The sequence below is a fragment of the Helicoverpa zea genome, chromosome 26 (assembly GCF_022581195.2).
Source record: "Helicoverpa zea isolate HzStark_Cry1AcR chromosome 26, ilHelZeax1.1, whole genome shotgun sequence".
Lineage (NCBI taxonomy): Eukaryota > Metazoa > Arthropoda > Insecta > Lepidoptera > Noctuidae > Helicoverpa > Helicoverpa zea.
In genome coordinates this window covers 1,662,231-1,687,083 of record NC_061477.1, presented here as the reverse complement: position 1 = coordinate 1,687,083, position 24,853 = coordinate 1,662,231, and the positions used below count along the sequence as shown (strand labels likewise).

Below are 24,853 nucleotides of genomic sequence, written 5' to 3'. Positions count from 1 at the left end.
TCATCAGTTGCAGTGATATTATTAGACCTCACTGTGTATGCAGTTTGATTGTCTCTACAGAAACTTGCTTAAAGAAGCTCATAAATATCATAAAAATCATTGGTTATTTAAAGAAAATACCATACCGTCAACATATCATGGCAGTTCCTGTTGACCTCATCATCTTCCTCCTGCACGTAGAACTTGCGGAAGAAGTTGAACGCGATCACCGTGTAGATGTACACTATTATAGTTAGCAGCATCACTGTTAATACCAGCTGGAAGAGATTACATGGTCAGATTAATGTGCAGAATATGAGTGACTAGCTTCCGCCCGCGGTTTCAAACGCGTCCCGAGGAAACTATGTAGGCACTTCCCGGATAGCGATAAAAAGTGGTTTAAAGCGCTCCACACATTTTTACTCAGTCCAATAAGTTCAGCCGTTTTTGAGTTTTAAATAGCGGAACTAACACGATTTTTTAATGTAGGTATATAAAATTGTGGTATGTACACTAGTTTGCTTTTATGTATATTTATTTTTATTATCATGTCCACTAGCTGATGTCATCTGTTTCCTGATGCATAAACTTCCTGCACTTGGAAAAAAAAGTAACGTGTAATTCCGGATTATCAGCGAGCTGTCGTTTTAGTGTAAAAGCACAAAAATTTCATTGAATTGACTGTTCATTTTGATAGAGGTAACTTCTAAATACCTTAGCTTATCAGAAAATCATAAAAAAATCTCCAAAACATACCTGTTTCCCATTATGCGTGACAGACTGCAAAATAGTCCTCAAGGTCTTAAATCCAACAGCGACATCCAACAGATGAGCCGCGAAGAAGAAGTTATTGAAGTTCCCCATCACGGAGAACGAGAAGTACCATAGAGAGTAGAGGAAGGAGTTGTCTGTGATGGTGACGCCCGCCTTCCATACTTGGTAGCGCCAGTCTATGTTGATTATGCTGGGAATAGATTATAGAATTGTTATTGTAAAAATAAAACAATCCCGACGTTTCGGATCATTTACAGCATCCATGGTCACGGGCAGACTAAATCGATCGATATCGACGCGATAAAATCCGTTAAAGTAGTTTTATTTAAATGTCTATAAGTGTCCGAAATCTTAAGTAAAAGTTAAATAATTTGGCTTTTCTGAAGTTAGTGAAGAGTAACTGTGAAGTTTATTGCACTTTCTTCTCCATAGGAAGGCAGTTTTGGAATGGGTAACTAGAATTAAACGTATTTATGTTTTTGATATAAGGGTTTGTAAAGGTCCAAGTGATTTTTTTTACCATCTAGATAAAAAGGTGATAATTGAAATAGTTAACTTTTCTACCTCAAAAAAAATGTGCAGATAGAAAGATGACACCCACGAGTCAATCCTTTAGGAAATACTAGAGATCGTTTTCATCTTCAAATATCATTGAATGTCAGTTACTATATTATGGAAAACTTTGAAAAAAAATACAAACATTCGAAATGAGAACCTCGCTTTTACGAAGTCGGTTAAAAAACCCGAATTTTTAATAAGCTATGATAATAATAATCACACCGTCGCAGAGCATTTCAAAAATACTCACTAATGAATAAGTCCTTTACTGCCTTCTTCTTCTTGTGCGGAGAAGGAAGTCTTCTCCATGCCTAACATGTTGGAGATGGAGTCGAAGTCGTAGGTTTCAGAGTATTTGGCTCGAACCTTCTTTTTGACGAACTTATCCCAGTAGTTCACGGGGAATGATCTGGAAAGTTTTTTTTTTTCATGTATAGTGTTAGTGATGTTTAAGTTTATATTTTTTTACATATATAGATAGGCATGAAGATATTAGGTTATGTATTTTTTTTAGCAAATACTTCTTTTTTGTATATTTTAATATTATTTTATAGGCACTATTGAAAAGAGAAAAAACATCGTTGTGGAAGACTGAACATAAAGTTTGGAATCGCAAACCTGGAGAAAATATGATAATGCATATTTAAAATGTATTCGTATGCTCTACGGTGGGACAATAGCATAAGTAATGTCCGGTGGTCATGGGAACGTGTCACCATGTCAGACAAACGGACACTTTTTGATTTGTTTTTAGACGATTAGAAGACTGTTATGTCCGTAGGTTTGCTAGAATATCGTGAGACGCAAGCGTGTGGATGCTTCATCAATAATCAAAAATAATTGATGCAGAGCACAAATCTAACTGGCCATTGCCCGTTTCTGTTGTTAAATAAAAAAAATATATAACTAACTTGGCAGATATAACGAGTTTGTCCCAGTGACTCTTGAGGTCGTCATCTTCCGGCTGTTCCGCGATGTATAGTCCGTCAAACTCCAGTTTTCGAGCGATCTCCTTCTCACGTTTAAAGATAGCTAGCGGCACCTAGAATAAAAGGAAAAATAATTTTAAGATGTCTTTTATCAGAATACATAGGTATTTTTAAATGTCGTGGCTAGGTAACAGCAGCACGAATATATAAATAAGATTAAGTAACGCGTGGCGAAGGCAACCCGTGGATGGGTGATCGTCGTGACGAGTTTGGGAAGGCACGTTAAATTGGTGGATGCTGGTGGTCATTTGAACATCTTTGACAGTCGTTAGCTTGACAGTGTGATAACCTGTCTTACGGAGTAGAATCGGGATGCCCGGGTAACTGGATTGACGAGGTCATATACCTACGCAGCAGCATGCAGTTAGAGTGGAAGCCTTCACATATTTAAAATGGTAAATAATAATTTATATGCATACACATCATTCGTACAAAATTTACAAAGCTCCTTTACCTATGTAGCAAATCAGTATCTTAAAAAAAAAAACACAAACCCCCATAGTATTAAACATGGTTTTAAGAAGTAGGTACCCGCTGTAGTAATAGGCTTAGTACCTACACTAACTTTGTTCGGGACGGTGGTTTAAACGAGGTACAAAAGCTTTACCACATTTTATAGGAAGGTGGATGGTGCTTAGTAGGTATATAATATTATTTAGTTAAAATAATTTAAATACAGACAAATTGGTAAAAGGCTAAGCAGATACTAATAAAACTCACCTTAAGATGATAATATCCTATAAGAATAGCCAGAGACACGATAGAGTGCAGCACGGCGGCCATCTTGATGACGTGCTCCATGTAGAAGAAGTCCTCGTCTATGTGAACTACTTCTAGCGCGTCGTCGTCTTCGCCTGATTCGCCGCTACCTCCTGAAAATAAGAGCAAAATGTTATTTATTTATCTTCTTCTTATCGATTATGCTGCAGGTTAAATCAAACAATAAGCTCTGGTGTCCGAGTTTTCTCAAATTCACCTGACGGCTTTTTATCATGAACGGTAAGGCAAAATAGGTACTTCATACGGGTGAAACAAATTAAGCTCGGTGAAGGATAGGACGCAGGTACTTATATATGCAATTTTAAGCCGTCTATTTTCTAATTTGATTTTAATTATCGAGGTAGCCTTATTGCTATATATGTAAGTCCCCTACCTAGGTAGATAGTGGAAGCAAGATCGCGGCCATATATTTTTTTAATTAAACATGAACGTTTTCTGTTTAATGTTACATGGTTGAATAGGCATGATGACAAATTTTTAAATTCCTTTGTATGATGTAGGTATACGTCTATTTTATATGAAAAAATATTAATTTTAAGAAAATGCGAAGTTTTTTTATCAAATAATTGCATTTTTCTCTGTCCACTTTGAATCCGGCGCGAAAACGCTTGTCAGTGTCATGTCGTCACTTGTGACGTCACGACTGAAATTACAAGACGCAAGTAAACAACGCTCGTGCAATAATTAAGTTTTTTGTGTTATTAAATATGAATTCGAAAGGGCATAGGTGTTGTGGGGTCCCCCAGTGTAAGAACACATCCAAAACAACTCCTGATAAGTTATTTGTGTACGTTCCTCACAATAAAAAAATACGAAACAAGTGGCTTAAACTTGCAAGGCGAGATTCAAAAGCAATATTGCCCAGGGTACAACTTTATTTTTGTGAAGATCACTTTGATGTAAGTTATTACATAGTTCTCTAGATTCTAGGATAGTTTATAATGTAAATAACTATTTCGAGGTTAGGTTTCATCTCTCATTGTTTTTTAAGTAAACTAGTATACTTACATGGAAGTTTTAACATTTCTAAATTCAGCTGAACAAAAATCTTTATTTGATGCCAAAGACTTTCCCAGCATTATGATATCAATTCTAGGCAAATTAGCGCTGTTTGCCTTGATAAATCCGGGCTCCATAACTCGTGTTATAAACAATTAATTAATTAAAAACAAAGATCGCAGTGGAAGTTCACAATAACGAAATGTTACGTTCGCGCGCTTTCGCGCGAGTTGTTTTGAGAGATGACGTCACGAGCTCTGATTGGTGTTCAAGATATCATGGCGGATTGCCTTATTTCGTAATTTTATTTTATAAAAATACATATTATATAATCACATTATTAATAAAGAAAACAATGCGCGTTTTATATTCCAAGCTTCAAGTTTAATTTAATAAATATATTATTTTAATGATTTTTGATTACTGTCATCATGCCTATTTTGACCATGAAAATAACCGTTTAATGATGTAGAGAGATAGCATATCTTAGAGTCCTTAACGTAAAAATTAAAAGTAAAAGTTTCTGATGCAATCAAAATTATGGCTTATTGCTATTTTAATTTGTAAAATGTAGTAAAAATTAAACCATAATTACCATCACCACTGCCTGAGCCAGCTCCAGATCCTGAACCGCCGCCAGCGATGATGTCTCCCAGGCCTGAACCCTCACCACCTTCAGCGTCCAGGGTAGATACCTAGAACATTACAGATACATGTGCTTTAGTATTATTCGTTAAAGGTGTGATTCAAATGTGAATAGGTTATATAAGAAATTTTAACTACTTATTTGCATAGTGTGTGTAATTTTAACTACTTATTTGCATAGTGTGTGTAATTTTAACTACTTATTTGCATAGTGTGTGTAATTTTAACTACTTATTTGCATAGTGTGTGTAATTTTAACTACTTATTTGCATAGTGTGTGTAATTTTAACTACTTATTTGCATAGTGTGTGTAATTTTAACTACTTATTTGCATAGTGTGTGTAATTTTAACTACTTATTTGCATAGTGTGTGTAATTTTAACTACTTATTTGCATAGTGTGTGTAATTTTAACTACTTATTTGCATAGTGTGTGTAATTTTAACTACTTATTTGCATAGTGTGTGTAATTTTAACTACTTATTTGCATAGTGTGTGTAATTTTAACTACTTATTTGCATAGTGTGTGTAATTTTATACAAGTGCATGTTACTCTGCTACGGAGTGGAAATTCCTGCCATACTTACTATTTTTCTTTTTGACTTTATATCAAAATCTTGTCATACTGATACATTTATGTATTACTACAGTCCTTTGAATTAATGGAAATGTGATTAATCTCAAAAACCACTGGATCAATTTGAAAAAAATATTTCAATGTCCCCATTTATCAGAGATATCTGTGATTTATTATCTGGATTAGGGTAAAACTGCAATACTAACCTTATAAAACAGCAACACAAAGTTGATACAGAACGCCAACACGAGAGCCACATACTTCAGGTTATAGAAGTTGCGAGCCAGGAACGATACCGCCCTTCGTGTGTATTGGGACAGATCCACTTGAGAGAGGGCCGATGGTGCTGGCCCTTGCACCGCCTGGGGGGTAAAGTAAGGGTTAACAACAGGGTAAAGTAAGAGTTAACAACGAGGTAAACTGGCAATAAGAACGGGGTAAAATGGGGGTAAATAAAGGGGTAAAATAAGAGTAAAACTGGGGTTAACGACTGGGGATTTAGTAGTTTGAAAGGCTTTGGTTTTATTAAGGTGGACCTTTTGACTTGTCTGGTCTGTATGTTGGGTACCAATCAAATGGTAAAATAAGGGGACATGTAATACAGGGGATTTACTATTTTGAAAGGATTTTGGTTTTATTAAATTAAACCCCTTGACCTACCTGGGTACAAATTAATGTTCACAATTATGTAAACATTATTAAGTAAGAAAGAAAAAAATATTTATTATGCGCAAGCGCACTGGTAATACAAGAAGTACATATAATTTTTTTCCAATGATACGAAATTACCCCTTATTTGGATAATTGCAAGTATGTGTGTTTCTAATCGATATAAGTACATGGAAATGCTGTTATACCTTTTTTGGCCTCATAAATGATTTCGAGCGTCCTGGCTGCATTAATTTGCAAAAAATGGCAATGATGTAATGAATATGTTAAAACACTTTTTGAAAAAAAGTCAATGGCGATGCGCAACTTAATTCTGAGCACAAGTATGTGATACCATGGCTCATACCCACTTCAATCACTCGCTGTTACAATGTACAATGACGACAAAAAGTTTTGCCATAACATACTCATAAATTACTTGTACAGTAACGGCCAGTTTCTTCATCAAAAGTTAAAGTTAAAGTAATGTCTAAAGTAAAAGTAACGGTCAAATTCGTTTTTTCAAGGCTAAAGTGACAGCAAAACTAATAGAAAAATTGAATTTGACCGTTACTTTTACTTTAGACATTACTTTGACTTTTACTTTGGCTTTAACTTTTGATGAAGAAACTGGCTGTAAGTAATATTATGAATTAATGTAGAACTTTCAGTATCATTTTAAAATAGTTTTAACGATTTATGCATAATATTTCTACCTATGTTTCTAAGCAGAAAATGAAGTGAGACAAGCACGACTGTCTGATCTACAATAGCTAAGTATTTCTGCGAATTTTATTACAATTTGGCTAATGTTTTTTTTTCAAATGTATTTTTATTTCATAGCACCGTGAATATACCTACGCTATTATAATAAACCTACGTATACGAAGCATATACAACATAATGTAATCGTTAACTATGAATTCGAAGCACAGACAATATAACGTAGTTAACATACCTTTTTGCTCTCAGCTTCGATGGCGGACATAGCTGCTTGCTGGGCTGCTTGCGCTTCCATCCTCTCTTGGGCTTGCTTCTTGGCTTGTTCCCCACTGTTAATGTATAGAAAAAATGTTATTTCAGAAATATTTGTTTACTTATGGATCAGTTATCTTTTAGAATAGATTTCCGTCACTCAACCCATAAATTAGCGCATTACTTATCGCTCTATATCGCTCTTACTTATCGTTCCCAATAATCGATCTATCCATTCTTTTGCTTAGAGATAGGGATAAGACAGTCCCTAACCAACAGACAGGAAGGTTCCTATTGGGGATTTCAGTAAGCTATCTATCCATAGTTTTTTTACGTACCCAAGCAGATCAATAAGAGAAGGTGGTCTCTGTTCCTCAGTGTGGTCTATGCTCTCGTCAGGTGACACCTCTGCCTCCTCGCCTGATGATGGAGTGGAAGTGCTGGGTGATTCGTGCGGTTTTACTTGTATCCTGGAATTGTGGAGGTAAGATTAATGGTTGGTTGTATTTGGTTAAATTTCTGCATATTTTGTAGTTAAACTAAATAAATGGTTGGTTGTTATTGGATAAAATCATGGGTATTTTGTAGTTATATCAATTCTATTTCACATTGAGGCTTTGCAAGGGAAAAATACCAGAAAGAAGAAAGGCTTTGTGCCTTAAGGCACACCTCAAGGCTAACCTCGTCACTGTCGTAGTCCGTAGCGTCGCACATAGGGGTATTTTGCATTTTTAGCCGGGCGAAATTATTAGAGCGGGTTTTTCTGCTGTAAAGTAGATAGGACTTACTAATATTTACAGAAAACCATTGAGAAGGCCTTAATTCAAAAGTGAGTATTATGGGCTGATACGATGATAAAATAAAGGAATATTCATGATTTGGAGAAGGTTTTATTGACTAACTAATTAGATAAAAATCATATTGAACACGTATTTTCTGTTTAAATGTTTGTAGTTAGAGCTCCCTGGTATGCCTAAAATAATAAATAAGCGTGTTAAAAAGAAAACATTTAATAATTTGCTTGAAAATAATGGTTAATTGTTTTTAGTTTACACCAGCAGTTACGTCTAAGTTCTGTCAAAAGTAGCAAACAGTAGCATCTAATGTGTGTAATATCTATCATCTGACAGTGTTTGTACGTTACAACAGAAATCATTAGCCGGAAGCACTCGGAAGATATCTATATTCACTGTGGAAAGTACAATTCATTAAAAAACGGTTCAAACATTTTGAATTTTAAGAATTGATTTTGAACCTTAAAAAATACACGTAAACATTATTAAATCCTAACAAATAAAACTGCTCTTATCTGTATTATGATAATCTATAGTAGTTTTGGTTAAATAGCTCACAATAAAAAAGTTCTGAGGTTTCAAACACGGTACGTTTTTAATGTAGTCAGAAACTGACGCGAGTGCATGTCACAATGATCAAGTTCCGAGAGGTTTGTGGCTGGATGGCGCGGGAGTAGGACCCTGAAAATGGTCGGATTTTTTTCAGTAGTTACCTGGCTTTTTAACAAGCATTAATTTTTTCTTTTCTGTTGAAGTTTGTTTTTCTAGTTTCGCCCGGCTAGAAATGCAAAATACCCCTATGTGCGTCGTAGCGATAGTCTTGCTACGCCGTAGTAGACATTTAACTTAAAAATTATTTAAAGTGCATCATTTTCGTTGAAACTTTTCTTCTGATTTCTTTTGGCATATTTCAATTTAACAAAAAGATTCCTATAAACTCTTGAAATATTATACTTACTGTCCATTGTCTTCTTTAGTGATATCGAGTCCGAAAGCCGACACTTGCATCTGTCCGGTATCATCAGCTGGTGGTAACGCCGGCAGATGTCGAGAACCTGTTTTTTATAAATAGAAAGAACAATATTAGTGTTCAGTTAAAATGGTATTGGGTATATCAATTCGATATGGTGAAAAATTCACATACATTAAATTCAGGTGGATGAAGGAGTATATAAGGGTAGAATACAGAACATTTACTCGTACATTTACCGGGAGTATATAGGGAGTAGGTACATAAAGGAGGGAGTACACAGGAGCAGTATATAAGATAGGAAGCGCACATAGGAGGAGTACATAAGGGTAATTTTGTGAGTAGAGTATATAGGGGTAATACATAAAGGAGAGTTCAAGGGATAGTACATAAGGGTAACACGTGGAGGTGGTACAAAAGGGAGTACATAATAAGTTACAAAAAGTACATTGTATGACCATAGATTATTAAATTGACCCCGAGATTTAAACTGTAAGTACTGTTTGAAAATTCGCCAAACATAGACCATTGTATCCCTCGGTATTAGTGAACAATAAACGATGACAATAAACAATAATATTCACAAACAAAAAAACAACATTAAGTTATAGATGTTAAACGTTGCACAACATAGATTTTCCCTGTATAATATGGGTAAAAGTATATCTTTATAAATAAAAACTTGGTTAACGAGTCAGTGACTTACATTATATATTTTTAAGTGAGAACATTTAGAGAAATTATGATGAATTTTGTCAAATTTACCAACCATAAATGTTAACTGGACCTCGTAAAAAACATATTGTCGTACACATGTTAAAAACTATAAATGTACCAAAGTGAATTTTATTTGTGGCAAAGTTAAAAGTAATCCGAGTTCCTTGATTTTCTAAAGATTATTTGATCACATCAGAAATAAAAATATTAAAGCCATATATAACTTTCAGTAAGTAGGCATTAAGGCACTTTTTGTGCGACAGATTCTGGGACACGAAATATTTGTATGACTAGCTTCTGCCCGCGACTTCGTACGCGGATCCTGTCCCTTATACCAGCGACTACGGGGTTAGCAAAATCAAAGATCTGAATCGTCTGATGTTGAATTTAAAGGGCCCGTTGACGGGAAAACAACGGAATACGCAAAATCATTCGAAACGTTCTATATATTTAACTTTTGTACGTCAACGGCAAAAGCACAGCAGACTAAACAAAACGCTAAGAACTAAAGCGCAATAGGCGTGACCATAGGGATAAAAGTAGTGATTCTAATTAGTCCGCATTTAAGTGGTTTTTCTGAACGGACCCTTAAATAACAAAGTAGTGGTGACCTAGTGTTTAGAGAACCAATCTCTCAAGTATGAGTGTGTGACTGCGATTACAGGTCTGGCAAGTACTTGCTAATGCAACTTTTCTTAGTTCGTATGTACTTTCTTAGAATATTTTGGACACCAATGACCGGTTTTTGGAGGAGCTGTCATTTCTAGTGTGTCCCGGCTGTCAATGAACATCCTTGGCAGTCGTTATGGGCAGTCAGAAGCCAGTAAGTGTGACCAGTTTTACCAAGAGGTATTGGGTTGAGCGGGTAACCGGGTTGTGGAGGTCCGATAGGCAGTCGTTTCTTGTCAAACACTGGTACTCAGTTGCATCGAAGCCGACCTTAACATAGTTGGGGAAAAGGCTCTTGAAGTAATAACAATAATAACAATGAGATTTAACGCAACAAAGTCGGAGAGCTCGTGATGTCACGTTTATGTAAAATTTGTGCTAAGAAGTGACTTAATACAAAATTCAAGCGTTTTGTATCTTCCTTGTTCTTTGTTTGTGAAAGAAAAAAAAACAATACTTGTCCATTATTTTAGGGTTATCTAAAAGACGGACTATTACTTTCTTTGATTCACCATGCTTATTTTGTATAATTTGTATCAGTAAACGTGTCCGACTCGCGAGACAATGAGTAGCATATTCTTTACTTGAGAAGTTCTCTAGACATATGGATGTAGATGCGTAAATATGCCAATGACGGAAGCGCGCTTCGCGATCCGATGAGATTTCCTCGGAGCAAGTAGCAGACTGATGTTCTCGAACAGCATCAAGTCCTTCCAAACGCTCTTCGGTATATCTTTGGGATCTTATGATTCTCTCCCTAAGAACATTGGAAAAGATTCGACCCATGGTAATAGTTTTATTGTGAAGAAGATACCTGATCAATTAAAATCTAGCTGACTGCCCCCTCGCCCCCCGCGGTACTGAGTAGGCTACCCTGTCACGAAGATAAATGAAAAAGAATACAACACTCAAATAGCATTAAAACTCGAACATTCATTCTATAAAGTTTTGTAGTAAAAGAGTAAAATTGACGATGATATACCATCACCATTGAAAGTCTGTCCTAAACTATTACCGCCTTCACTGCTTGGAGGTACTTCCAGCTTATTATATCACTATACAGTGAAATTAGAGATAGCTTTCATTTCCACATCAGTTATTTCTGATCTTCGATTCTCATAAGTCAACAGAAAATATACATCAGATCGAACAACTTTTGCTAAAACGTCATTTCAAGTGTAGTAGGGCACTTGGAGTTCAACTTGAGATGTTTTAGATCTTCGATTTTTGTAAGTCAACAGAGAGTGCTCATCAGATTGAACAACTTTTGCTAAAACGGTATTCCTATGTATGCTATTGTGTAACTGGGCTCTTGAAGTTCCACATCAGGTGTTCCAGATCTTCAATTTTTATAAGTCAATAGAGAGTGCTTATCAGATAGAACAACTTTTGCTAAAACGTCATACCCGTATATGCTACAGAGTAGCTGGGCTCTTGGGGTTCCACACCAGGTGTTTTAGATCTTCATTTTTTATAAGTCAACAGAGAGTGCTTATCAGATAGAACAACTTTTGCTAAAACGTCATACCCGTATATGCTACAGTGTAGCTGGGCTCTTGGGGTTCCACATCAGGTGTTCCAGATCTTCAAATTTATTCTCTCAACCGAGAATGCTCATCACGTGGAACAATTTTTGCCATGGCACCATTTTTGTATCTCTTATAGTTTTGTTGATCTGTTGCAGTTCTGCACCAGGTCTTCAAGTTTTGAAGATAAATTATAGCCTATATGTTGCCCAGACATTATACCGATACAACAAAGAAAAAATCATTGAAATCCGTCCAGTAGTTCCGAAGATTAGCGTGTACAAACAAACAGACATACAGACATACAGACATACAGACAAACAGACAGATTTTTTTTTTTGGATTTGTGCTCGATTACTGTTTCTGAACTCCACTCAATTATAATTTTTTTATTATATTCAATGTACAGACAAAGTTTTTTTACAGATTTATTATATGTATAGATATACACAAAAATTCCATCGCGTAATTTCGATATAAATCAATTTGAATAGTCACTGACTCTAAAAAGAATAACCTCATAGGCTGTTAGCTTACCTGTTACCCAAAAGCAGATTTGTTACACCATATAATGTTACTATTAATACATTTAACGCCAATTATTATAATTAATGATTATTAATGAACATAATTTTGAAATCATGAAGTAGGTGTTATATTGTTAAACCTGCGTTTGGCGATTTAGTGTTTCTTGTTGAAGCTATTGGTCACTGTAGGAGTAAAGTAATGATTTAAGAACATTCTTTTTAAATAAAATCATTTAATGACATTTTTCTATCATTTAATTTAAGCATTACCATTTTTTTCATTACGATAAAATACGCCTATAACGGTAATTTTAATATTTTATATACGGATTGATCTTTGAAATCCTTTTATAATTCCATTTGAAATGTACATACCAACAATCATGAAAGTCTACATTGATATTACTCCTTTGAGGGTAAAAACTTCAGCCTCCACAAAGCTTATAAGAGTTTTTGTTTAAGAAAAAACATGATATGATCAAACCCATCTGGCTTTAGTAAGCAGTAGAACTGAAAACTTTATTACACTTAGTTGCAAAAAAAACGTAATCAGATCAGTCTTTCAACATTAACCTTGCCCGAAAAAATCTTTACCACCCAGTTTAATATTATTTATAGTTTTTAATTTATTTGTTTGCCCTTTATTTCTCTAGATTTAGTTCCCACCAGTGACCAACAACCATATTTGCGAAGCGCCACTCGTATATACCTTGTGTTGTGTCTTACTTTGTGTCGCTAGCAACCTGTGTCTCAACTGACCGATTTTCTCCTCCTCCGTAGGCTCAGGAGGCGGTTCATCCGTTTGAGGACCTCGCATCAGACCCAAGAGTACTCCGAATATATACCTGAAGAAAGGTTTTATAGTTAGATAATGGTTTTGTGGGGGTTTGGGGAGGAAGATTGTGCGTCGTTTTTTTTGGAAGGCAGTGTAAGACTAAGCGATAGTAGTGCTATTTCTATGGGTAATACTTTATAACTAATTTGGATATTCTAATTAGGGGAATACAGAAGGAATATCAGTTACAGCATTTTCATATACAGTGCCCATTACGGAACGGGAAGTTGCGTCCAAGATAATGTAAGCTGCATTGAAGACTATGTTAACTTAAAAACATTTTCAAACCATTTTAGAATAAATACACTAAAGTAGATAAATAACATATATATTTTTTTAAATTTACAAACTACGATATAGTGTCAATTTTTTACAACAACATTTAAACTGAACATGAATTACAACAGGCTGATCTGTAGAGATTGCCTAGGTTGAAAGATAATAAGAACACAAATTAACCTACTGCCTAGACACAAACTATTCTATTGCTTAGAAGGTTTAATTTAGAGTTCTTAGCACAGAATACCTATATTATGTGATCTCGTAAACTACAGTTTACATTGCTTTCGTGCTTAAGCATCTACTGAAGAATCTGTGCACTAAATAATTTGACACATATCTATCTATGTATATACATAAATCTACAGACAGACATATTGCTTTATGTATATACACATTTTTACACACACATGCTTCATAAATTGGTGTTTATAAAATGTGAAAATAAAAAAGAAATAGCGTCAATGTGAATGAAAAATAAAAGTTTGGTGTATTTATATAGATATAGGAGATTTTCTTGTCTTGTGACGTACGAAATATAATTAATAAATAAATAGTAGAAAACTATTGAACTTTATGGCAACACTTTATAATAGTTTAAATTTGGTATTGCCATCTTTACCATGTTATCGATAAAGTATCGGGTAAGATATTCGATACTCGATTATCCATTCAAAGAAGATAAAATATTGTATTTGTTTTTACTTAACTTTTACTTTTTTATACTCAAAGTGACGTCACTAGCCAAAAAATCCCAAAACAACAATTTGAAATAGTGAAGCAATTACCAATGACTGTGCACCAAACGTAGCGTGTAACACAAACGTAAAATATCACTTATAACGTCCTTCCATTATTAACCTTATACCATACAATCACGGAGTAAGGAAATATGAGCGGAGATGCCACAATGCAGGTAGGTCAGGCGCCTTCTTATAGCTCAAATATGTACGGTGGGCATGACAAAAACGATCAGTTACTAGTGAATGGGCAGGTACATAGAATCAACTTTATTTATATTTTTCGACGTTCATAAGTGCTTGTGAAGGCCTAAATGAAATAAATGATTTGACTTTGAATCAAGTAGGAGTTCTGGTTCTTTGAGATATCTGTCAACGATTTTTGGTATTACAAAAAATGGGCGGGTCCAAAGAAGGCGTATAAAGGCGGAGACAGTAACGTTCCTTGTTTCGCGATAACTAGCATTTTGTCGCGCTACTTTCTTAGGAGATTTTCCGTTATGGCATCTCCGATATAATAGGCATGATGAATGAAAAGTAATTAGTCCGTCTTTTAGATAATCTCAAAATAATGGACACGCACCTATGTTTTCTTTTCTCACAAACAAATAACAACGAAGATACAACGCGCTTGACTTCTGTCGTATTAGGTAAGTCACCTCTAAGTACAAATTTTACACAGACGTGACGTCACGAGCCCCCACACCACATATGCGTTATATCTTAGTAAATATTTAATGTTTCGCTAAAATAAAAAAGATCATGTCCAATTGTTTTTACCAATCTAAAATGCGGACTAATTAGAATCATTATTTTTTATTTTTTAACCCTGCCTTCACGCCTATAGTCATTTTGTTCTCCATGCAATTTAAAGTATTTTTTCACTTATTCATAGTTTATTTCGTAATCATCTCCCGAGCCTTTTCCCAACTATGTTGGGGTCGGCTTCCAGTCTAACCGGATTCAGCTGAGTACCAATTTTTACAAGAAGCGACTGCCTATCTGACCTCCTCAACCCAGTTACCCGGGCGACCCGATACCCCTTGGTTAGACTGGTGTCAGACTTACTGGCTTCTGACTGCCCGTAATGACTGCCAAGGATGTTCAATGACAGCCGGGACCTACAGTTTAACCTGTTTATAGTTTATTTCATAATAATACACATTTATGGCCTTACTACAAAAACTTTTAAACGTCAGTTTAACACTTGTCTAAAAAAATACAGATTATGACGTTGAAATAAGGTCCATTTTGCAGCGACACTTTTTAGACAAGTGTTCAACAGATATTTAAGGTTTTGTAGTAAGGCCATTAAAGTTTTAAAATCTTACCTGACAACGACAAGAACTCCATAGCCCAAATAATAGAATAAATAGAAGAACATTTTGAAGAAGCCCACAGCTAACTCTGCGGGTGGCATTTGTTGCATGTCTGCGATTTTCTGCTTTATGTTCGAAGGGGATAGAGACGAGAATGCTGTGGCAACGCCGTCTTTCACTGATTGGAGGCCGCGACGGAATGGATCTTTGCCGGCTCTGAAATTGATAAGAAAGATTAGTAAAGTAATCCTTTGACTATGGATTTCTACAACTTATCTATCCGTTGATTTGGGATTAAAGATTGAATTTTGCTCCATAGGTATAAATTATGTCAAATTACAATGTCTAATCGGTTATATAGTTAGATAGAAAACGCAGTAAGGTAGCTTGGAGAAAATAGAGTAGCTTGGGTTTATTTATATCTACATAGAAATATAAAATAGAAACCTTTACTGATATTATAAAGGCGAAGGGTTTTTTGCTTAGGTATTTGTTTGAACGAGCAAATCTCAAGAAATACTGGTCTGATTTGAAAAATTATTTCCGTGTTAAATAGTCCATTTAGCGAGGAAGGTCACTTTATACCCGGATACACGAAGTAGTTCCTACAGAACACTGGTGCTGAAAGAAGCTACAGTAACAAATATAAAAAATGTTCTCACCCACCTTTCATCATCATCATCACCCATATACATGTAACTAGCCTCCCTATTCTTCGTTCCGCCAACAGACTCTTCCGAAGCCGCCATTAGACCGGAAGCGTGGGTCATTTCAAAGATGGCGTCTTCGCAGAAGTTCACGAAAGCCTCCAACTTCTCTTTGTCACCACCTTCTGTGACGATGCTGTAGAAGAATGCGCGTTTGGATTCCTGGAAACAGAAGAAAGTATAAGGTTTACTGTATTTGAAAAACTAGTCAACTTCAATACCTACTTTTAACTGTTAAAACGTTCACTCTCCATGCAATGTATTATGAACATTAAAAAATATAAAATATGACGTTACAGATTTTTGGCATAAAGCTGTATACTTGTTTTGCTTTCAACAACGAAAAAAAAAAAAATTTTTTTTTTTCCATCAAAACAATAAATGATAGTAAGTGTCTTTATTTTAAGATGCTTTACCAAATTAACCTTTCTTTCTCGTTAGTGTATGTAAAACCTTCGTTTAAGTCTGACTAACACTTTGCTAAAAATCAAATCATCTATTAAAATTGGTTCAGTCAAACGTATAGTTATCAGCACGAATCTTGAGATCTGACCTACATCTGCGCAGAAGTGATTTATTAGCAAAGAACCAATCCCGAGTGACGGCTATGACGCGTTGCACTGCGGGCCAATCACCGCTTTAGCCCGCCCCCGCGCCTCACTTCATACCACAAAAAAGACCCAATAAATTACTTCTGCGCAGGTGAAGGTCAGAGCTCAAGATTCGTGCCGATAACTATAAGATAATGGCGTACAAACATACGCTCAGGTCAAACTTCAAACCTCCTTTTTTGAAATCGGCTAAAAAAAATAATCTGAGATAACGATAAAACTTTGCCTACAACTATAACATACATACCTTAATCTGCGGCTTCTCCCACTGTTCGATGTTAGACTCCTTGATCTCGAAGTAGACTCGCTCGATGCGCTTGGAGCCGCCCATGATCTCGATGCGGCCCAGGAATGGTTCGAAGTAGTTCAGCACTGAACCTGCCGTTTCTAGGAAACGGGCCAATCTGGTGGAAGAATATATTAGTTAATTAACTGAGCAATGAAGTGTTCCAACAGTTTTTTTATTACGGTTTTAATGCTAAAAAAAGATAGTCCAACCAATTTGTGGTGATGCAGCATGCCTTCTTCTAAAAGTTATATGACAAGTACCTACCTATTTCATACTATGTAGGTATATCTTGGTTCCTATTTTGTAACAATTGAAGTTCAAGAATAATAGTTATTTGTTATACAAGAGTGCAAAGTTGCTTTTTAACCGCGGGCTCAATTTTGATGACCGAGCAAGCGAAGGATTCTAAAATTGAAACACGAGCGTAGCGAGTGACACGAGCGTAGCGAGTGTTTCAATAATTAGAATCCTGAGCGATAGCGAGGGAATCAAAAGAGCACAAGGTGAAAAATCTTTGCACTCGAGTGCAAACGTAACTTTTCATCCCACCTCATCGAGGAAATTACTAAATGCAAAAAAAAAAACAAAATGGCGCGCACATATGAGTTAAAAATTAAAAAGAAGTACCTATTAAAGTTCATTTATTTGAAAACTCAGTTTAAAAATGAAACGAGGTTAAAAATCTGTGTAAAAACAATAATAAAAAATACTTAATTAATTGAATAATTATTTTAAGCAGTATTTTATTTGTTTAATATGGATTTGTTTAAAAAGTCTTATCAAGATTGTCACAAATGGAGTATTGCACACGATGTTCTAAATTCAAATCACTTTGCCGCTCTAGAGGATAAAAACGGCTTTTGCGCTCAGATATCAAAGGGTAAAACTACTCTTTCCGAGATGGTGGGATGAAAAGTATTTTATTTTAATTTCCTAGAATGTTGCATATGGATTGAAACTGAATAAAAAAAAAGCTATCAATTTATTTCGGTTGCTTAGCGTTTTTAGGAAAATAACGTCGCAATGCACGTTCGCATCTTACGCCTTTTTTTGGAAAAGTTGCACACATATGTACAAGGTTTACTTTCAGGATTTTCATCTTCTAACTTATATTCCACATATTTTGTAAATGTATGATCTATGGTGACATAATGCTACTCGTTTGTTGCAGAGAGCATTCTTGTTGAACTCATGACTGATTGTAAATGTGATTATTATTAGACACTTGAATAAAATATTTAACTTAATCAAATCAAAGTTACATTGTAATATTACTTACCTAGGCTCATTAGGCATATGCTCTGACAAGTTAGTAAGCAAAACTGCCAAGTTGAAGCCAATCTCTTTGGCGGGCTCGTGGAAACGGTCGCAGAATCCTATGTAGTCTAGTTTGCCATCGTGGTTGGTTTCGCAGCAAGCCAGGAGGAACTCGATTTCTTCGCTGTTAAGGAAATAATAGCGTTGGTGAATCGGTAAAATTGGTGAGGAGTACCTATCGATATTAATTTGTAATTTTAAATAAGGTCGTCGACCTGAAGTAGATTTACGATTGGTTTCATCGGTAATGAATTTCTTTTATTTTTTTAGACAAGTATATTTATGTAAGAGACTATGATTTTATATGGGATACAAAAAGATATTTGCTAAAACTATCTCTTTAATGGTTCGCACATATATCGTTGGTTAATTCGAATGCTTTCACGTATTATTAACACTACACACAATACTTTATTATTTTTAATTTATATATGTCCTACATGTATAACCCATATTGTGTTAAAATTGTTTGCAACTGTCAAAACCTCAAACACTCATACGAATTTAGGCTTTATTGTTTTTAAACGTCTCCGCGAAAACTTGCTTAAGGCGCATCATACATGATACTACTTTAGGTACTTACAGAACAAGATTAACCCACAAAACTTATAAAACCAAAAAACTCACGGCGTATAACTCTTCTGCTGTTCCATCTTCTCCTTAAAGTCCTTAGGCAGGACCCACCCATCATTATTCGCGTCGATCTCCTGGAAGCTGGCGCTGGAAGTCAGATCCTTCAGCTTCAGGAACATGTCGAAGTATTTCAGGATCAGTTCCACGTTGGAGGCTGATTCTACTAGTGTGTCCACCATTTGTTTGCCGATTGTACCTGGGAAGAAAGAGGAATTTGATTATGAAGGTATTTGAATTAAACTAAAGAAAAACAAAATGAAAGATTATTTTTTGTAGCAAATACTGAAATTTTAATTATTTTTTTTTACAAAATATTCTCAACTTGTATGTTTCCGTGTGCATATTCTTTGATTTGCAAAAAAAATATCATAATAAAGTTGATTTATAAACTTTATATAATTATTCTATGTACGGAAACCTCTGTAACCGAGTCCAACTCGCCCTTGACTATTTTTATATTTTTACTACTTCGACTTGTAAATGACATTTAAATCAGAAATTAATCAATGATTAACCCGACAATTCCATCATTCTATCAATCTCTTTTTTCTTACTAAAGACAGGAATTTGACATTAGTAATAATACTATTATGTGGGTATCGGGTTGCCCGGGTAACTGGGTCGAGGAGGACTGATAGGCAGTCGCTTCTTGTGGCACACTGATACTCAGCTGAATCGGGTTAGACTGGGAGCCGACCCCAACATAGTTGGGAAAAGGCTCGGGAGACGATGAATTTTACAAGGTCCCTATCTCTAGTAACCAAATCTATGGATAGACCGATTATTGGGATCCTTTATCCTATTTCTAGTAACCAAATCAATGGATAGATACATAATTGGGAACGGCTGTTAAGAATTAAAGCCACATACCATTAACAACGTTTCCTTCAAGCATGGACAGCATCATAGTAATCATGTCCTTCTGAAGATTGAGGAGTTCCTTCAGCAGATCCACCTGCGAGGAGTGCTTGGATAGCTTGTCCTGCATGTGGGAGAACAGGAAGAGGAAACCGCCTACTGCGTCCCATAACCTGAGGAAATAATGTTAGTTGAGGTTTTATAGGGTGGTTTTGGTAATATGATCTAGAATGATATTATAAAGCTAAAGACATTTTTTTTGTAAATAACCTTAAGAACTATTGGATTGATATGAAAAAATCTTTCAGTGTTACATAGCCCATTTATAGAAGGAGCATTTATTTTCCCATGTTTCGTGGGTAAAATTGCTGTCAGGAAAGCTTATTTGCTGGATTATCTAAAATTTAAAGAGATTGCTAAACCTGCTAAAGTTGATATTTCAATATTAAATAATAATAATTTTAAATCATGTGTCATGTTACTGTGTCATGGAAAATTGAAAATCGAAAAATGAAAATATAATTATCTATACGCCAATTTTGTTCGACATCATGTCTTCACGGCGTAATTAAGTGTTCAATATTACTATAATTATTTATAAAATAAGATATTGTGTTACTGAAATTAATATATTTATCAATAACGCCAAAAACCTAGTATTAAAATAAATATATCGATGGCGACAAAGAGTCCTTTCAGGAAATAAACAAATAAGTAAATAAAAAGTTTAAATACCTAGAATGAGCCAAAGCCTGTTGGTTCTGCGTACAGGGTCCCTGTATGACTTCAGTGAGGGTGTTGAACACTTGGGAAGCGACGCCTATCGCCTTGAAGAAGTTCGCTTTACCGGCCGGGTCGATTAGTTCCTGTAAGAAAAAATGGACATAAGTTTAAGTTAGGCATCGTTCAGACCAAACGTATTGTCGGCCGCTGACTGTGAGCGCGCGTTACGCAGTTTATTGCTTTTCCATATATATTGAAATTGTCGTTCACACCGAACCGACTATACGCTATTACGTCGCCTGTTGTCGCTTACTCTCAGTGGCCGATTATTTTACTACGCGACTATGCACGGCGGACGCGGATTGGCTACGCGGACGCAGTTGCCGAATAGCGCCGCTCCGCCGCGCCCGCACCGCCGCGCGCGTCGGCCGCAATACACTCGAGAAACAAACTTCAATGAGGACAGACGTGACACGTGACACCTCGCGATGTTCGACACCGAAAAGTTTATTGCAGAAGTACATTCTAGAGAATGTATTTGGAATGCGAATTCAGAAGAATTTAGTGATAGAAACTTACGAAGATGCGCTTGGGAAGACATAGCATCTGTTATGTATAAAGATTGGGGGGTTCAAATACTGAGCTCTTTTATGTATTGAATAGTCAGCCGCTCAGCGTACGCATCTAGTGTGAACCTACATGAGCCTATTCTTTTGTTCACACATGTAGCGCATCGTACGCTATAGCTTATTGTCGGCTTGGTGAGTACGCGTACTGCAAATTGAGTCGACGTTCACACTGGGGCAGACAGTGAGTATACTCACAGTCAGCGGCGGACAATACGTTTGGTGTGAACAATCCCTTAAGATGTTAATAAGCGTATTGGGCAAGTATATGTGTGAAAGAACCAGTACTATTCGGAATCTAAGCCTTAGCAAACGTGAGTCTTTTGCAAGTTAACTAAAGTCCCTAAAATTATATTTATGTTCCAATTGAAATATGTATTAGTTAGAGAAGCTTAATGTGCTGGCCTCGGTAAAAAGGGTTTAACACCTTCTTTATGTATGTCGGAGAATGAATAATTATTTATTTTTCGAGTAGCAACACTAGACTGAATGTTGTGAGCTTCATATTGATGTTTGACAGTGACAGTTGTCTGTGTCATTTCAATCTGTCAGTAGTGTGAATGTCGATGGAGCTCGCTCTCTTGCTCCCATAGATATAATATTACTAAACAAGATTGCGCACGCTCAAAATATATATTTACGAAAATGAACTCTATTCTAATGCAATAAGGTACTAAATTGGTTGCATAATACACAGAGGCAAATCCGAGCCGAGAGGAATAGTTCGAACGGAGGCTGTTTGTCTCTTTCTAACACCTTGCCAGCATAAAAAATGTTGTGATCAAAAGTTTTGTCTTCCCAAAAACAATTGAATCACTTATATTTTTATCTTATTTTAACAATTGTAAGTCAACAAATTAATAACAATCGCATTAATTTATTCGTATTTATTATTAAAACATAAACAACATAAATTTTTATTTTGCTTTTTTTTATTTTCTAGCGGTAACCCTGAACATTCTTGGCGCGTAATCAGCATTTAAAATTTTGTTTATATTTTTTTGTATTAAATCAATTTAAACTATTAAAATGGTGAAAAAGTGTTGCGTTTCTACTTGCAAAAGTGAATCCTATGGTGGTTGCAATATATCGTTCCACAGGTTAGCTAATAATAACATTTTCGTAAACCAAACAACTAGGGTGCCCATGAATTCTTGTAACGAGTCAAAATATGGGTGATGGATTTTAAAACTGTTGTACTATTGTTATAGCTTCCCAAAAAATGAAGAAAGGCGACATAAATGGCTCAGCAGTCTATATATGAAGTAGAAATACAAAAAAAAACAGTCTTCACTTCGAATCTTCCTGCTTTTATACTGCTAATTTCCGCTAATTATTAAAAGCCTTTATTAGTATCTTAAGGTCACAAACTGCGTAAGTTAAAACTTCAATACTAATCTGTGTTTAATAATCTTAGCAAATTCGGATTTGTCTCACATAGCTTAATCTCATAGTCACCCTATTAGAAAGGGACAGACAGCCTCCGTACTAACTGTTTCACTCGGCTCGTTTTTTGGGTTTATATGCGCAGTCCTGTTTACTAATATTATGTCTATGCTTGCTCCTGAGACGTCGCCGGCGCCGGGTGTGCGCACTGACCGAGAAATACATATTAAGATGGCGGACGAACATCACCAACACGTGGATTCAAATCCGTTTGAATCTGCGACATGTAGTACCTACTTTATAAGCTTTTAAATTATTTGTCATTTATTGTCTTTGAAATAGACGTGTGTGTCTTTTTTCATAAAATGGTATCACAATGATTTCAGAAACAAAAATAAAATTCCAAACATCTTTTCTAAGCGATGTTTCACTAGTTTTTCCCTTTAGAAGTGATGATCACATACCTTGCTAGAGTAATGCCAGTAGAAGTCCATGATGGACTCCTGCAGCCGCAGCAGGTAGTCCACCGTGCAAATCACCACGTTCACCGTCGTCGTGTTGCCCGCCTGAGTTCTCAGGTAGTTCTGCCAGTCTGAAGATAGATTGCGTTGTTTTATATTTCACTAGTGTAACATGCCAAGTAAACAACTCAATACAACGACGCATCACCGCCAGCGCCCGCACACATACAAACAACGTGTCACCGAGTCTTCGACAGCAACGACAACAACGGCCGCGGCGACTATATAAAGGCCAGCGGAGGCCTACCAGATCATTCGCTAACTAGACGGATCCGAGTGCGATAGCCCCGCAGTCCACTCATATTCAGTAAGCACCCTCTTATTCGATAGCCTAGCAGTCTTTAAGAGTGTGTCTAGGGAGACTAAGTTGCGATACCACGTGTCCTTCTTAACTCTCACTGTAGGATTGTAGTTACATTATTAAAGTGCAAAGTATAACTTTTGTAAACACTGAGAAGATACAATAAATCCACATAACTACAAAGGTGCCTTTAATTCAATTCTACAACCACAACTCCTATGCTAGTGTATTATATAAGGTTTTGTTGCATTCGGCCGCCCCCACCCATGTCCGATAATCGGTAACCGATTTTTCGTAGGAGAGAAATAGAACACAATGTTAACAATAGTGACGTCCCATAGATGTCCCACAAAGTCTGTCGAAAAATCTTAGCTAGAACGGCCTACGAAAGTCGGTCCGATTGTAAGTCCTACAAAATATCCGAAGTTCAGCTTTAGTGATCAAATTAAACGGTCCAGTAAAACAGTTGCCATTTACGTACAAAATTAGAATCCCCTATTTTGCCACGAGTATTCTTCGAAGCTTCCGTAGCATAAAGTATGAAAAGTGTCACAAAACCACGGGCGTGTGACAATTACAGAAACCTTAGAAATTAGGTATATACTGAAAGTATGTATGTGGAGTATAAATAAACAATACTGACCCAGGTTATGTCCTTCACAAGTGAGCTGTATGAAGCGGAAGAGTGCGCAGGTGAACTCCGCGTCGTGCATGTTCTTCTCACCCGCCGCGCCCTCCAGACCCACGCCCAGACCTGACGAAGGTATAGGGTTTTAGATAATAGTAAAAGAAAAACCATTTATTCATACAGATTGACGTAAACCACGTAACAGAAAGAGTATTACAACAAAAGAACATGAAATAACTGAAACAGAACGTCCACGGCTGAATATAGGTAGTCCTCTGCGTTGGAAGTGGCCTGTGTATAGTTAATGGAACAGATTACTCTTCATTATTATTGTGTTCCCACGAAAAATCCCTTGAAAAAATACACAGGTTCCAAAAAAATATGGTCCATTTATTGCTCTGAATTACAATACCATCTTTTTCTAAAACTCGATCTGGTTACTGTCTCGGAGGTTTTGAACATTTCATCCTAATCCTCCTGCTTTTATCCCAACTTTATTTGGTCACATCTTCTTTTATACCTACTTACATAGAAAAAATCTTACATACTTCTGTCTTATTATGTTCGTCATTTACCCAAAAAATAAACCTAAAATTAACTAAACTATAAAGAAATAAGCACAATTTAAACTTATCCAAACCTTCCGCCTTGGTATTCCTCTCGAAGGCGTCGAGATCGAGCACGGAGCAGGAGTTCATGAGACCAGCGATCGACGTGAAGAAGCCCACGTCCTTCTTGTCTTTCAGGTGGTTCAGCATACCCTGGAAGAAGGTAAAAGGAGTATTAGTTATTTTGCAAAAAGAAATACTGCTTTATTTCTGAAGTGATGGGTGTTTTTTTTTTGGGTTAGGATATCATTAAGTCTTCCTACTTATTTTAGGGGATTTTAGGGGATTAAGCAGGGATAATCAGTCGGATCCTATATTTTTTTTAGCCATTTTAATGATTCTAGAA

At 36.0% G+C, this 24,853-nt stretch overlaps 1 protein-coding gene across 26 annotated transcripts in view; it reads right to left on the bottom strand.

The window, feature by feature from the left end:
- Window positions 1-24,853, bottom strand: part of LOC124642850 (ryanodine receptor) — a 224,686-nt gene that overhangs the window by 4,280 nt on the left and 195,553 nt on the right. For 19 of the 26 annotated variants that reach the window (XM_047181570.1, XM_047181574.1, XM_047181572.1 and 16 more), the window contains 21 exons: window positions 24,540-24,660; window positions 23,915-24,025; window positions 22,914-23,041; window positions 20,450-20,580; window positions 19,727-19,887; window positions 18,851-19,052; window positions 18,186-18,347; window positions 16,865-17,021; window positions 15,966-16,168; window positions 15,312-15,515; window positions 12,853-12,971; window positions 8,676-8,772; window positions 7,262-7,393; window positions 6,907-7,000; window positions 5,507-5,662; window positions 4,675-4,774; window positions 3,021-3,172; window positions 2,223-2,353; window positions 1,562-1,720; window positions 736-943; window positions 126-257 (listed from right to left, as the gene is read on the bottom strand). In XM_047181570.1, coding sequence (XP_047037526.1) covers window positions 126-257; window positions 736-943; window positions 1,562-1,720; window positions 2,223-2,353; window positions 3,021-3,172; window positions 4,675-4,774; window positions 5,507-5,662; window positions 6,907-7,000; window positions 7,262-7,393; window positions 8,676-8,772; window positions 12,853-12,971; window positions 15,312-15,515; window positions 15,966-16,168; window positions 16,865-17,021; window positions 18,186-18,347; window positions 18,851-19,052; window positions 19,727-19,887; window positions 20,450-20,580; window positions 22,914-23,041; window positions 23,915-24,025; window positions 24,540-24,660 — 3,060 coding nt within the window. The remainder of the gene's footprint in view (window positions 1-125; window positions 258-735; window positions 944-1,561; window positions 1,721-2,222; window positions 2,354-3,020; window positions 3,173-4,674; window positions 4,775-5,506; window positions 5,663-6,906; window positions 7,001-7,261; window positions 7,394-8,675; window positions 8,773-12,852; window positions 12,972-15,311; window positions 15,516-15,965; window positions 16,169-16,864; window positions 17,022-18,185; window positions 18,348-18,850; window positions 19,053-19,726; window positions 19,888-20,449; window positions 20,581-22,913; window positions 23,042-23,914; window positions 24,026-24,539; window positions 24,661-24,853) is intronic. The other 7 variants (XM_047181580.1, XM_047181584.1, XM_047181585.1 and 4 more) reach the window with 1 other exon arrangement.